The 15,020-nt window shown below is 44.2% G+C and overlaps 1 protein-coding gene across 14 annotated transcripts in view; it reads left to right on the top strand.

Annotated features, from left to right (window-relative positions):
• Positions 1–687: 687 nt before the first annotated feature.
• LOC147625419 (RNA polymerase II C-terminal domain phosphatase-like 1) overlaps positions 688–15,020 on the top strand; it is a 31,385-nt gene continuing 17,052 nt past the window's right edge. For 8 of the 14 annotated variants that reach the window (XR_015268975.1, XR_015268974.1, XR_015268978.1 and 5 more), the window contains exon 1: positions 707–2,229. Coding sequence is in view for 3 of the 14 variants with exons in the window: in XM_086818755.1 (XP_086674881.1) it covers positions 1,945–2,229 (285 nt within the window). In the remaining 11 variants the exon portion in view is untranslated. Of the gene's footprint in view, positions 2,230–15,020 lie in introns of all 14 variants that reach the window. The other 6 variants (XR_015268976.1, XR_015268971.1, XR_015268970.1 and 3 more) reach the window with 3 other exon arrangements.

Here is a 15,020-nt window from a genome sequence, read left to right as displayed (position 1 = left end):
GCATGTTGGCCGGCTACTCCACAGATTGCAACACTTAGATGATGAGGATGCTGTAGCGTTGCTAGATGTTAAGCTCGGATACCAATATAAGGGTTGCCTTCAACAGACGACCTCCTTCCGAAGAACTGGACTGAGAGCTCTCCTCTTTTCTCCACCCAACCATAGCCATCTACACAACTTCTCCAACTATCCTTGGACATCTACTTTTTTACTATTCTAGGCTTTTTGGCCACACTTAGCCAACACCTCTTTAAATGTGTGTGAACACTTCTCTAGTGCGCACCACCGCGTGTCCTCTAGCTTGGCCATGCTCGCTCCCACTGAACCTCGCCCGTGCCTTGTTCGGACGGTTGAACTCTCTAGACTCCCAGTATTATCGTTGTCATAACATTTGCTGTGACTAATGGCGCTCACTTAACCCGCATGCATCCTGCAGACAGCTTATGTAGACTTGGCAGAGTGCCAAGTCTACATAAGCTGTCTCCTCATACTGCTGATGCACAACATGTAGAGGACATAATTAGATTCTCTCCTCCTAATAGAGAGATTCTCTATCTATTAAGAAGATAGGTCCACGTTTAGATGTGCGCTATTTCTGCTTGGTGTACACCAAGGCTTGGCGCTTATTTTATTGCAGGGAGGTGCCCTTGGGTATAAAAAGGTGCCCTACGGTCTAGCTAGGCCCTCAAAGGTATAAAAAGCCCTAGGTAGCTCTAGTTTGCCTTCTAAACAATCATCCCTGCGGTTTCTTTATATTTGGGGGCTTCTTAGCCAATTTAGCAACTCGTCTGCGGTTTGGGTTCTCCTGCGAGTATCATATCTTCACACCTGTCTAACTCTGAGCTGCTGTTTTAGTTTTTCTCAGATCTCTCCGCCATCGCCCTACAAGGCTTCGCCAACACAAAGATCTACACGATGAGGCCAATCTCAAAGCAAGAGGACATCAAGAAACTCTCCAAAAACACGTAACTAAACATTAAGCAAACCAGCTGCAGAATTGCCCTCGGTTGCCGCCCCTTCCTTCTTTTGCAGCTCTGCCCGTGGATCCATGTGATGCTTCTTAAGGACCCAAACTCTTATGGTTTGCTAAAAGAGGTTCTGAAGGAAGAATTTAATGCTACCGCAGTTCGACCTAAAATAACAATAACTAATTATCATAAGCCGGAGCTTTTGAGTCAAAAGTGAGGGTTTCGAACTAACCGATTGCTATTGAACTTGGACATGGCAGTTGAAGGTTTTCCATGAACTTCGACATGACAGTAAGGATAACTTGGGCGTGTCAGCAAGGGTTCTTACATGACAGTGAGAGTTTTCACGTAACTTCAACATGCCAGGGAGGGGGTTTTTATGAACTTGGACATGGCAATGAGGCGTTTGTCATGAACTTTACATGGCATTGAGGTTTTTTCATGAACTTGGACATGGCAGCAAAGGTTTTCTCATGAACTTGCACATGGCAGTGAGGATTTGGACATGGCAATAATAATCCATGGACTTGGACATGACAGACAGGGATTTTTCATGAACTTGGACATGATACCTATGGTTTTATCATGAACCTGGACATGACTGTAAGGGTTTGTCCACCTAACTTTTGATATTAAAAAGAATATTCAGACCTAAATGTCAGGAACCACTTCACATGATAAGCTTCATGGTTTGTGGAGGGGAAGGACATGATGATTCAACCGTGGATGGGCTAGGGCCATATGAACAACGTTGCTTAAATGAACTATGACATTCATGGATAGAGTAAGGCTGCACAAGCGAGGATCCATTTGGGGCCACTATAGAGCATGACCCATGTTTAAGATGTTCAGATTTGGCCTCCTTGTAAACTGTAAAAGGAGTATTCATGGACGCTTTGAATGACCTGGCTTAAAAGACTGCCTCGCTTATGTCCTTGATGACGTGGTAGACCTTCAACGAGGGTTTATATTTATCATGGGAGAGATTGGTGTGTTTATAACCCGCCTGCACCATGGTGACGAATTTATAGGGAATGTTGCCATTGCTCCTCAAAGCAATTGTCTACCTTTTAAGCCTGGGGAAGAGCTTAGAATTTCCTCATTCTCAGTTGCGAGTGATCGTTGCTTCCCCTTGCTGGTCCTCCACACCACTGCAAACGAAGGGGTGCTGTTCAAGATGGAGCCTGTTGAATGTTCCAACCTGTCCACTGAGTCAAGGGAACTGGAGATGGTACATTCAGAGTGTCTAAAGGATTTTAAGGTAAGTCTGTTGCTTGGCCTGATCATTCTTTGTGCATGGGTATATGTGCTTGTTTCTCAGCCGTTTTTGTAATTTCTATGTACAAAAAGCATGCATGCTCACTCGTTTCTAGGTATTGGTCTCAATATTCCATCAATGCAGTGAGCTTTTTGTGGCATGCACGGAGTCATGGGACTCACACTTTAATTCTATGGATGCTCAACTTGCTACTAAGTTATGAACACTTGCATAGCTTTCAGGACTTTGGAGAGGTTTTTAAGGGTAAGACTTGATTGGGGTTATGGTATCTCAGTAGAGAGCTTATAGAAAGCACGTCTCTATGGTGATCATCTAAGGTCTAGCAGGAAACCTTTTGGAAAACATGTAACATATCTGAGAAGAGTGTCATGTCTTTATGTTCGGTAACACACATCATGTTAGAGAGCTTATAGCAAATGGATCTCATACCTTTATATTGGACATATGCATGTTAGAGAACTGACATATCTGAGAATAGTGTCATGTCTTTATGGTTGGTAACATATCATGGTTTTATATTGGACATATGCATGGAAAACTTGTAACATATCTGAGAAGAGTGTCATGTTTTTATGGTTGGTAACACATCATGGTAGAGAGCTTATAGCAAATGGATCTCATGCCTTTATATCGGACATAGAACTGACAATAATCAGATGTCACGTTGATAGGATTTTTTGTGCCAAAAGAAAATGCCCAATAGATATGTCCACCACAACCCCAAGAAAATGAAATAAATTGTCGATGCATGGTTAGAAACCTTAGAAAAAGGTAACTGTTGCGTGAACACCTACTAATTAGAACTAGCCATTGTCACCCCAGCCAAAAGGAGAAAGAGTACTTGCATGTAGAAGAGGAGGAGAGATTGTGAAGAAGAGAGCGCATAGTTGTGGAAACTGTGAGAGAAGAATTGGATTTGGTGTATGAGCCTGGTTGCAGAGAAGAGAGTCGTGAGAGAGCCAAGGCGTTTTGGTGAAGCAGCTCTGAGATAGCTGGCTATTGAAGTGTCTTTTATTTTGAGAAGAAGGCAACGTAGGATTTGTTGTGGGTTTCCTAGGACCTCTGAAGCTGCAACTCTGTTGGAACTTGGACCAGTTCAAAGCCTTACTCAACAATCCTTTGTAGTATTGGTTGGTGGGAGTCTGCAAGGTATAGCTGCAGCTCTTGTTGTTGTTGGTTTTGTGCAATTGAAGAGATAGGGTCTTTGTTGGGGATAATCGTATGGAGGTCCCTTGGTTCCATGATGTTCTCTCTTTTCTGTTCAATCCCCAAAATCAGGGTTGTTGAGAATGCACAGTTTTTATACACACAAAAGGTCTAATTGTGTTGGATTGATCAAATCTTATGCTTTGGTTTTTAGTTGTGTTGTTCTGATGGAGTTTGTTGAAAAGAACCAACTGCGAGTGAAGAGCTGACTTGTGTTGAATCAGAACTGTGTCAGTTAGCTTATGTTTGAGTGAGGAGGTTCTAACAGAGGGCAGCTAGAGTTAGTTGTGTGTTAGGATAGGTCAGCTGACGTTGTTGAAGCATTGGTCTGGTTTTGTTTGACACTTGTGAGGTCTGAGCTGACAATCAGAACCAGTCAGAAGACAGTCTGATAGGTTGGGTACTGGTCTAGGTGTCAGCTGAGGACTGTGTCGGGTCAAAATGGTGTCAGCTAGGGTGGGAGTCTGCAAGGTATAGCTGTAGCTCTTGTTGTTGTTGTTGGTTTTGTGCAATTGAAGAGACAAGGTCTTTATTGGGGATAATCGTGTGGAGGTCCCTTGGTTCCATGATGTTCTCTCTTTTTTGTACAATCCCCAAAATCAGGGTTGCTGAGAATGCACAGTTTTTATATACAGAGAAGGTCTAATTGTGTTGGATTGATCAAATCTTATGCTTTGGTTTCTAGTTGTGTTGTTTTGATGGAGTTTGTTGAAAAGAACCAGCTGTGAGTAAAGAGCTGACTTGTGTTGAATTAGAACTACGTCAGTTAGCTTATGTTTGAGTGATCAGGTTCTAACAGAGGGCAGCTAGAGTTAGTTGTGTGTTAGGATAGGTCAGCTGACGTTGTTGAAGCATTGGTCTGGTTTTGTTTGACACTTGTGAGGTCTGGGCTGACAATCAGAACCAGTCAGAAGACAGTCTGATAGGTTGGGTACTGGTCTAGGTGTCAGCTGAGGACTGTGTCGGGTTAGAATGGTGTCAGCTAGGGTGGGAGTCTGCAAGGTATAGCTGTAGCTCTTGTTGTTGTTGGTTTTGTGCAATTGAAGAGACAAGGTCTTTGTTGGGGATAATCGTGTGGAGGTCCCTTGGTTCCATGATGTTCTCTCTTTTCTGTTCAATCCCCAAAATCAGGGTTGCTGAGAATGCACAGTTTTTATATACACAGAAGGTCTAATTGTGTTGGATTGATCAAATCTTATGCTTTGGTTTCTAGTTGTGTTGTTTTGATGGAGTTTGTTGAAAAGAACCAACTGTGAGTAAAGAGTTGACTTGTGTTGAATTAGAACTATGTCAGTTAGCTTATGTTTGAGTCAGCAGGTTCTAACAGAGGGCAGCTGGAGTCAGTTGTGTGTTAGGATAGGTTGGCTGACGTTGTTGAAGCATTGGTCTGGCTTTGTTTGACACTTGTGAGGTCTGGGCTGACAATCAGAACCAGTCAGAAGACAGTCTGATAGGTTGGGTACTGGTCTAGGTGTCAGCTGAGGGCTGTGTCGGGTCAGAATAGTGTCAGCTAGGATCAGTTGAGGCTCAAAAGGAATTAGTAGAGAATATTCAAGGGTAGATCTAGTTTTTTTGTGTTGGAGAGAAGAGATTTTGAGTCAGGTTTGACAGTCAATTGTCAGCAGTCAGGCAGAATTGAAGAGAAAGGTGTTCCAGGGTCAGAAGACAGTTAGCTATTGTCAGTTGTGAGTGTAGGGAGTTGAGTCCTGGTGGGGTTTGAAGCGTTTGAGAGGTTGGAGTTGTCAGTGGGCACTGGAGGGTTGAAATCTGACTCAAGATTGAGTCAACTGAAGCAGATAGGTGGGTGAGTTCCTAGTCGGCAGAAGGTCAGCAAGGGAGTGCTGACAAGCTCAGTAGAGTCTAGAAGCAAGTTTTTGAAGATAGCTGATACTGGAAGAACTTTGAGGAAAAACTTGGCAGATAGTTTCTTGACTGGGGTCAGCAGTCGGAAACCGACTCAGTGTACAGTTAGAATCTGATCAGTTGGTGTCAGCTGGAAGAGTTTATGGTTAGCTGGTGATTAGATAAGGCAATTGAAGGTTTGTAAGTGAAGATCAAAGCTCTTGGAGGTCAAAGCTGACTTGGGAGGACCATTGGGGTAGTCAGCTGGGCTATTTTGAAGGGTTTGGAGAGTGCTCAAGTATCTGTCGGTGTCAGCTAGAGATCAGGAGACATCGGCTAAGTGGATTGGGCCTTTCAGTTGGTGTCTGTGTTGGGTTGTGGTGCTAGGTGATAGTTCCCTCCTCATGGTGGTGTGTTCGGATGGGCTATAGAGGTAGGTCTCCTCGACACATCATTGTTTTGGTGCCCCCATTGAGGAGGGCTTTGAAGCACCATTCAGTCTGTTTGTAGGACTGAAAGTTTTCAATAGAGCAAATGGCGGCCATGATGACATATCCGGTGTTCCATGGACATGCTAGAGAGGATCCAGAGGAGTTTTTGGCGGGGATGGAATTGGCAGCCTTTTTCTTTGGGAAGGATAGAGATGAGGATAAGTTGACATTGTTGTGCATGTTGCTGAAGGACTGAAAGTTTGCAGGACTGAAAGTTTTCAATAGAGCAAATGGCGGCCATGCTGACACATCCGGTGTTCCATGGACATGCTAGAGAGGATCCAGAGGAGTTTTTGGCGGGGATGGAATTGGCAGCCTTTTTCTTTGGGAAGGATAGAGATGAGGATAAGTTGACATTGTTGTGCATGTTGCTGAAGGGAGATGCCAAAAGGTGGCTGTAGATGTGAAGAGCTCAGCTAAATCAAGGTTAGGCATATGAAGACATCAAAGTGGCTTTGGTGTAGCATTATAAAGAGGGTGAATCCCCAGATGCTTTGTGGGTTGACTACCATGAGTATATAACATGCACGTTCCTAAAGATGAATTTGGGCATGTTCCTGGATTCATCTAGGTATATATATACATAACCTGTATGATGTGTTTGATAGATTTGTGGACCATTTTGAAGACCTATAGGGAAGATGGGACACTTCTTTGGGAATAGAGCACCCGCCTGTTCTTAAGAAGGATATGTTTATCCAATCACTTCATGCAGATCTGAAGGAGAAAGGGGAGCTGAAGAGACCCAGAACCTTTGAAGAGGCCTTGAGAATTGCTAGAGAAAACGAATGGAAACTACAAAGAATGGCTCAAAAGCAAAGGGAAGGTCAGACTGAAGGAAGGCCAGTTGTGCCTGGGGAGAGAAGAGCAAAAGGAGCTGCTCCAATAGTCCCAGTGGTTTTTGATTAGCTGATGCATGGTATTAATCATCTGACTCAGCAAATGGAAAATTTGAACTTAAATCTGTTGTAGGGAGGCAGAAATGCCCCCAGAGTAGGAGATAGAGATGTTATGAGAGGCAGGGGAAGAGGAGGCCCAAACATGAATGTTCAGTGTTTTAATTGTATGGAGAGGGGTCATATATCTCCCCAGTGCCCCTATCCCAGGAGGATGGGAGGTGATGTTTATCCTTTGGCACCTAGGAGGGAGGAAAGGCAGGATGTCAGGAGAGCATAAGAGAAGCCTAACCAGCTGGCGCCACAGGTTTAGCAATAGCCAGTAAATGGACCTAGACAAGGAGAAGTCAATTTGATTGGAGTGGATGAAGAAGCAGACATTTTAGCCAACAAAAGAACTAGAGGGGCAGAGGTGGAGGATGAGCCAAGGCCATCCAGGAGGAAAAAAGGAAAGCAAGTAGAGGATCAGCCCAAGGAAGGTAGGAAGAAGACTAGGTCCAGAAGTCACATTGGCATGCAGGATTTTCCTTTGGGTGTCCATGAGGAAGAGTATGATTTGATGAAAGACCTTCAGCAGAAGGGTCCTAGTCTGACATGGCCCCAGCTTTTGCAATTGTGCCCCAAACTTAGAAGGACATGGAGTAAGTTGGTCAGCACGAGATGCCCTAGGAAAGAGAAGAAGGGAGGTTAGGTGCAAGTGAAGGGAGATAAAGATTATTTGCGAGTTATGGATGCCTGGGTGAACAAGCACAGAGTTCCCAATGCATATATTGATGTTGGTGCACAAGTATGTGTAATGACCCAGCAGACAATGGAGGCTTTAAGACTGAAGGTTGGAGCCCCATCAGAATTTAGAGTCAGGATGGCAAATAGTGCAAAAGTCAGATGTTTGGGAATTGTAAAGAAGCTGCAGGTAAATGTTTTGGGACTGGAAGCAGAATTAGATATGCATGTGATGCCAACAAAGTCTGAAGCATACCCACTAATTCTTGGGAGGCCATGGCTGATTGCCATGAAGGCAGGGCAAGACTGGTGGAGAGGACACCTAATTTTGGGGCTAGACCTACAAAAGCATGTACTTGATTAATACAATACATCATTTTAAGTTGTGCAATATCATCTCTCTAGAGCATTGTTCTTCTCTCATTGATGTATACCATTTTATATCCCCAGTATGGTACAGGATGGAGCTAGCTAGGTTGCATATCATGATTGTATACTCCATGCATATAGCTTTGCATTCTCCTAGTAGTAGAGCTCCATCCCCTCCCCCACTCATTGTACTTATTGCACACCGAGATTCAGCTTTTTAGTTCAGTACTTTTTCATTTTGTTGGGATGATAGAGGATACCCCAACACTGATTTGTCTCATAGGCCGAGTTCGGTCTTTTGGAAGACGTTAATAAAATCTTTCTCTCTCTCTCTCTCTCTCTCTCTCTCTCTCTCTCCATATGGTACACATGCACGGTCCATGTACGAAGTAGCAAATCAACCTCCCATGCCACCACCATCTCATCCATGTCCCACCTTCACCTGCAATGGTAGCCCGAGCCATCCAGAGACTCAAAAACAGTAGATCAAGACCATGAGGGCCACTTGGTAGAGCACATCTCCCATGTGGGGGAGACTTTGGCACCCCTCCTGGCCCATATGTTCACCCGAGCTCTTTCAGAAGGCTTCCCACCCACTTGGACAGCCCATATCATGTAGACCCTCTGGAGATGATATATAATCCAACACCTCTTCTTTAGCACCAGAGGGGCGGTCCAATACCAACACCTTGAAGTAACACCTCCAAAGTAACTCTCGGAAGTGGTTTGGTGAAGAGATAAGCCACATTGTCCTTGGTAGAACAGTAGGCCAACCGACGAAGTCCCAGCTTGATCCAGTCGCATACAAAATGATAATGCACCTCAATATGCTTGGATCGTCCTCGTATACAGGATTTTGAGGTAGAGCAATAGCTCCCTTGCACCTCATCCCCATATAGATGCATACTTTTCGGCGCGGGCTAGCATACCCCCAAGGCACCATGGGGCCTTGGATAGTATTCCCACCGTCACATACACCGCCCCTTTATGGAATTGACGCCCTTGTCAATTGCTTTCGAAACAAGGTTGAGTGTATAAACCTCCAAGCATGATCTGTGCTTAAGTGATCAAGTAAATAAACGCGGGATGTCTTAACCTTGCTTTATAGCCATCAGCAAAGTCAGTGTCTAACTCGTTACAAATGAAAGACGGTCCAGCTGTTGGAGCGTGGTTCTGACCTTATGTGTATGTCAGTACAGCTATGTACAGAGGAAAGGAAGGAGCTGAAGTCTGAAGTTGAAGTACAGCCAGGTGGGGAAGAAATTCTACAAAAAATGTTGGCCAGGAAATTAACTGAGGCTGAGAGAAAGGAGTATATAATTATGTTGTAGAAATTTCCATACCTGTTCATTTCTTCTTACACACACGTTAGGGGAGTGTCTGCAGTGCAGCATCAAATCCAGCTGAAGCCAGAGGCTAAGGCAGTTGTACAGAGGTTGAGAAGATTGGGGATTGTACAGCAGCAGGTGTTGAGAGAGGAAGTGGATAAACGGTTGAAAGAAGGATTTATATACCCAGTTGATAATTTTGAATGGGCTTCTCCAGTAGTAATCACCCCAAAGAAGAATGGTAAATGGAGAGTATGTGTTGATTTTAAACCTCTGAATGCAGTCACACCAAAAGAGATCATTACCCACTGCCTTTCCAAAATGAGATTCTGGATAGTGTGACTAGACATGAAAGATAGTGTATGTGATGGATATCCAGGATACTTTCAGATCTCAATTGCTCCTGAGCACCAGAGGAAAACCACTTTTGTTTTGCTTACAAGGTTATGGCCTTTGGGCTAACAAATGCCCCTGCAGCCTTTCAAAGGTTTATGAATTTGGTGTTTGAGCCCTGTCCAGGGTCCATCATAGTGTTTATTGATGATTTCGTATCTACAGTGGCAGATGGATTCATTGTGAGAAGGTGAGAAGAGACTTGATGATCTAGGTGTGCAGCTTAATCCAGATAAATGTCATTTGGCTCAAGCTAAGGTGACTTTGCTTGGTTATGTGGTTCAGAGAATGGAATTGAAGCGATCCTGGAAAGGTGAAAGCTTTGCTTTTATTGGAAGCTCCTCAAGATGTGAAGCAATGGCTAACTTTTACCCACAAGGTAAGATATCTTGCCAGGTTCATTTTTCTCATCTCAAGCTTTATATCCATTACAATAGGCATCCCAAAGGGATCCTTTTAGTTGGCAAGACAAAGAAGAAGAGGCCTTTATGCAAGTAAAAGAAATTTTGAGTACTTTGCCATATCTGGACTACAAGTGGAAGGGTGACTGCTAGTCTACCGCACTTTGGTTTCTACCAGAGGCCGGTTTCAGGGTCGTCCCCGGGACCAATCATCAACTTTCTTAAGGGGGTGAGCTCGTGGTTGACTCGAGGACAGTCATCGCTGAAAATAAAAAAAATAAAAAAAATTCAGCAACATGTCTGATACAGAAGATGAGTACTTTTATCATGAAGAGGAAGAGCAAGAAACCTCTCCTGAGAGAAATGCATCTGAGGATATTTTTGCAGGAGAAGAGGCTGCAGATGATGAGCATTATGAGGATGTAACACAGCCAGAAGATGTACTTGGTAAAGAGGATGATGATGCTCGGTTTAAAGATCGTTTGGCTGGTGTTATGGATGTGTTTATGCAGCTCACACAAAGTGAGAAGTTTGCTGAATTTATGAGATCCCGTACAGAGCCCGAAAAGAAGAAGAAGAAGGTGCGTTCTAAGAACCTTCCTCAGGGTCATAGTGGTGCCATCCCACAGGAACCATCTTTTGGACAATTTCGGAACATGCAGCATGCTTATGGTGCTAATTCTCAGAGTTCCTTCTTTGGACAGCCATCTATTCCTCAGCAGACTATGCATCCAGGTTATTTTGGTGGTGGCTCTGTGTTTCAATCTATAACTGGGGGTTATCCTCAGGGAGGCATGGGTATGCTAGGGCCTTTTGGAGCTAATTTTCAGCCTGGTATGCAGGGGAATATGTATGGTGGTATGCAGTCCGGAATGCAAGGAAATATGTTTGGGAGCATGCAACCTGGAATGCAAGCAAATATGTATGGTGGCATGCAGCCCGGTATGCATAATGGAATGTTTGGAAACATGGCTGGAATGAATGGCATGCCAGGTGTGGGAATGGGTAATGTTGACCCTATGATGGGCATTAATGTTGGGGGCAACAATCTTGCGAAGCCACTTCCTTACGATAATCTAACGCCTATGGGAAAGGCGAAGGACTATAAGGAAGGGGGAGCTGCTGTGAAATTTGATACATTCAGTGGAGCCAAAGATAAATTAAAAGCACTTACCTTTTTACAGCAGTTTGATGCTGCTTTTTCTGGTGGGAATTACACAGAGTCCTCTAAAGTGAGGAAAGCTGCCACTTTTCTCAAAGGCAATGCTTTGCAGTGGTGGTCTACTCTTCTTCTGCAGGGCATAGCACCCACTACTTGGGTACAATTTAAACAGGTTTTCTCTTCCGTATGGCTCACATCTACATTTGAGGTGGATGTAATGACTGCATGGCACAAGTTGGATGCTTCAAAATGTGAAAATTTGGAAGATTATAATAAGAAGTTTTGGGAAGCTTTACTCCCAATGACCTCTTACCGTGCAGTGCCTTTGTCTGAGCAGGTAGAGAAGTATTGTTGTGGGCTGCCCAAAGAGGTGCGTGATTATTGTATAAGACTCAAGTAACAAACATGTCACAGATGATAGAGAATGCTATGACAGCTAATGCGTTACTCACTGGAGGTTCATCTGGGTTTAAAGGAAGTAAGAACTCGAGCAAGAAAGCTGAAAAATCTGGGCATGCTTCTCGTGATGCTAAAGGGTCTTCAGAGACGCCGTAGAAGAAGTTGCCAATGCCCAAGAGAACTTCTGAGGAAAGACAGGCTTTGAGAGATGCTCGGAAATGTTTTTACTGTACAGAAGAGGGACATATGTCATTCAATTGTTCCAAGAGAAAGTCCCAAAAGGACTCTGACAATAAAGGAGAGCCCAAGTCAAAGAAACCAAAACCTTCTGCAGGGTTAGTTCCTGATCTTGTGGGGGAACAGCCAGGTGGTGAAGAGACAGAGTTGTGCAGGGCATGGGGCAAAGTGAGAGATCGGAATTCCTTTATATTGTTTGACACAGGTGCTAGAGCCAACTTTATTTCATCGGATTTGGCGGGCCGATTCGGGATTCGTGCAGAGGAGATGGGGCCGTTATATGAGGCTAACATGGCTTGTCCAGGGTATGCAGAACCCGTTACTCCTATCATTGGGAAGCTCAGGCTTCATTTGCAGGGTTATGTGGACAACGAAGAGTTTTTCATCATGCCTCTTGATGGCTGTGATGTTTTGTTGGGTATGCCATGGTGCCACAGAGTACATGCGGTGGTGGACACATACAATAGGAAGATCACTCTGACTCATATAGAGGGAAAGAACATGTTTTGGATGTGAAACTTAAAGGGGAATCTGTTCCTATTGTATCCGCTTCGGCAATTTCATCAGTAATGAAAAAGAATCTTTCCGCTTACTTGATTTATGTAAAGGATGCACAAGATGATGAGTCTAAGTCTAATTTGTCTATGTTAGATAAGGACCTCAAGCTCCTCTGAGAGCTCTTTAATCCTCTGCATCAAACTATTGATCTGCTTAGTCGACGCCGCTTGACGCTAGTCGAAGGCAAATTGTGTTTGCCTCTTTCCAGCTGCCTCATATAGCCACAACATGTGTAATCTCCTACAATAGCCAAGAAGGCCATTGAAACCATCACCAACAAACTTCAAAAACATTGTAATGCTTTTGAATGGTGGAGGGGCACCAGATATTGGATCTGGTGGATAAAGATTTCCATCAATTTTCTTATGTGGGTTCCAAGATTGTTTTTCCGAGTCATTGCCAGGGGAACTTCCTCCGGAGAGGCCAGAAGATCATGCCATTGATCTAATTCCTGGTAGTACTCCACCAAATAGACCGCCGTACCGTGTTAGTGCAGCTCAACAAGAAGAAATTATGAGTCAGGTGTAGGAGCTTTTGAATAAAGGGTTGATACAGCCTAGCTCATCACCCTTTTGCTCACCTGTACTCTTAGTACAAAAGAAGGATGGTTCTTGGCGCATGTGTATTGATTACAGGGCGCTGAACAAGAATACCATCAAGAATCGATTCCCCATTCCGAGGATCGATGACATTTTGGACCGCTTACAGGGCTCCACAGTCTTTAGTCGCATTGACTTGAAAAGCGGGCACCATCAGATACGTATTAGACCCGAGGATGTGCATAAGACAGCATTCCGAACCACATTCGGGTTGTATGAGTTCTTGGTTATGCCCTTTGGTTTGACAAATGCACCTACCACATTTAATAGAATGATGGACAGGATTTTCAGGCCTCATAGAGCGTTTGTGGGCACATTCTTTGATGATATGATTGTGCATTCACAAACTGAGGAAGAGCATAGAAGGCATTTGGCCATTGTGTTGGCAGAACTCAAGAAACATAGGCTGGTTATTAATGGCAAGAAGGGTGAGTTTTTCTTGCAAGAGATACATTTCTTGGGGCATATTGTATCTAAGCATGGTGTCCATATGGATCTAGCGAAGGTGGAAGCAATTCTTAACTGGCCAGATTTGAGGACCGTGCATGATGTACGCAGCTTTCTAGGATTGTGTTCCTATTACAGGCGGTACATACGGTATTTTACTGAAATTGCTTCGCCCCTGCATGCCTTAACAAAGAAGGCAACTCCGTTTAGATGGGCTGATCGGGAAATTACAGCCTTCAAAAAGCTTAAAGAAAAGCTTACTTCGGATCCAATATTGGTGTTACCGGACCTCCGAAAGGCTTTTGTTGTCCAGTGTGATGCATGATCATGCCATGAATTACGACTACACTGGGGGTTATGTTCATAATGTAGAATGAAATTGCCACTACTTCAAAAAAAACATAATGAGGCATCTCTTTCTCATTCATCAACACACGTGCAACTTTTGAAGTGTGCATGTTCTTGCTTTCTATAGCCCCGTTCTTTTAAGGGGTGTACCTATATGTGAAGAACCTCTTTATCTCATTCTCTCTTTGGTAATCACGTCGGCTATCCGACTCCTGCAGTCCAGGGGGTCCAAGGCCTATAAAAGGCGTAGGTGCTCAATGTTATATTCATTCAATCCTCTAGGGATTGGGTCCTTAGGGTCCTAGAGTAGGACAAGATTTTGGGTGTTTACCACCTCTTGTTTAAGGCAGCCTATGGCTGTAGTGGAGGTACCTTTTTGTACCATATTAATATACTGAATTTCCAGCATATCTCTCTCTCTCTCTCTCTACTCTCTCTCCATATCTGCGTTTTGCACTATCACGTAGCACCACAGCCCAGCACAGACACCAACTGAAAGCCCCAGCCCACTCAGCTGATGTCTCCCGATCTCTAGCTGACGCCGGCAGATACTTGAGCACTCTCCAAACCCTTCAAAATAGCCCAGCTGACTACTCCAATGGTACTTCCAAGTCAGCTTTCACCTCCCAGAGCTTTGATATGCACTTACAAACCTTGAGCTGCCCTTATCTGATCACGAGCTAACCATAAACTCTTCCAGCTCACACCAACTGATCAGATTCTGACTATACACTGAGTCGGTTTCCGACTGCTGACCCCAGTTCGAGCTTCCTCAAAGTTCTTCTAGTATCAGCTATCTTCGAAAACTTGCTTCTAGACTCTACTGAGCTTGTTAGCACTCCGCTGCTGACCTCCTGTTGACTGGGAACTCACCCACCTATCTACTTCAATTGACTCAATCCTGAGTCAGATTTCAGCCCTCCAGTGCCCGCTGACACCTCCAACCCCTCAAACACTTCAAACCCCACTAGGACTCAACTCCCTAAACTCATAGCTGATAGTAGCTGATTGTCTTCTGACCCTGGAACACCTTTCCGTTCAATTATGCCTGACTGCTGACAACTGATTGTCAAACCTGACTCAAAATCTCTTCTCTCCAACCCCCAAAAACTAGATCTACCCTTGAATATTATCTACTAATTCCTTCTGAGCCTCAGCTGATCCTAACTGACTCCCTTCTGACCCGACACAGTCCTCAGCTGTGCTGACACCTAGACCATTAGCAGTACCCAACCTATCAGACTCTCTTCTGACTGGTTCTGATTATCAACCTAGACCTCACAAGTGCCAAACAAAACCACACCAATGCTTCAACAATGTTAGCTGATGAAACCGGCCTCTGGTAGAAACCAAAGTGCGGTAGATTAGCAGTCA

Source organism: Cibotium barometz, chromosome 24, assembly GCF_041138505.1.
Source record: "Cibotium barometz isolate CiBa-2024 chromosome 24, ASM4113850v1, whole genome shotgun sequence".
In the NCBI taxonomy this organism is placed as follows: domain Eukaryota; kingdom Viridiplantae; phylum Streptophyta; class Polypodiopsida; order Cyatheales; family Cibotiaceae; genus Cibotium; species Cibotium barometz.
This window is presented reverse-complemented; position numbering and strand designations above follow the sequence as displayed.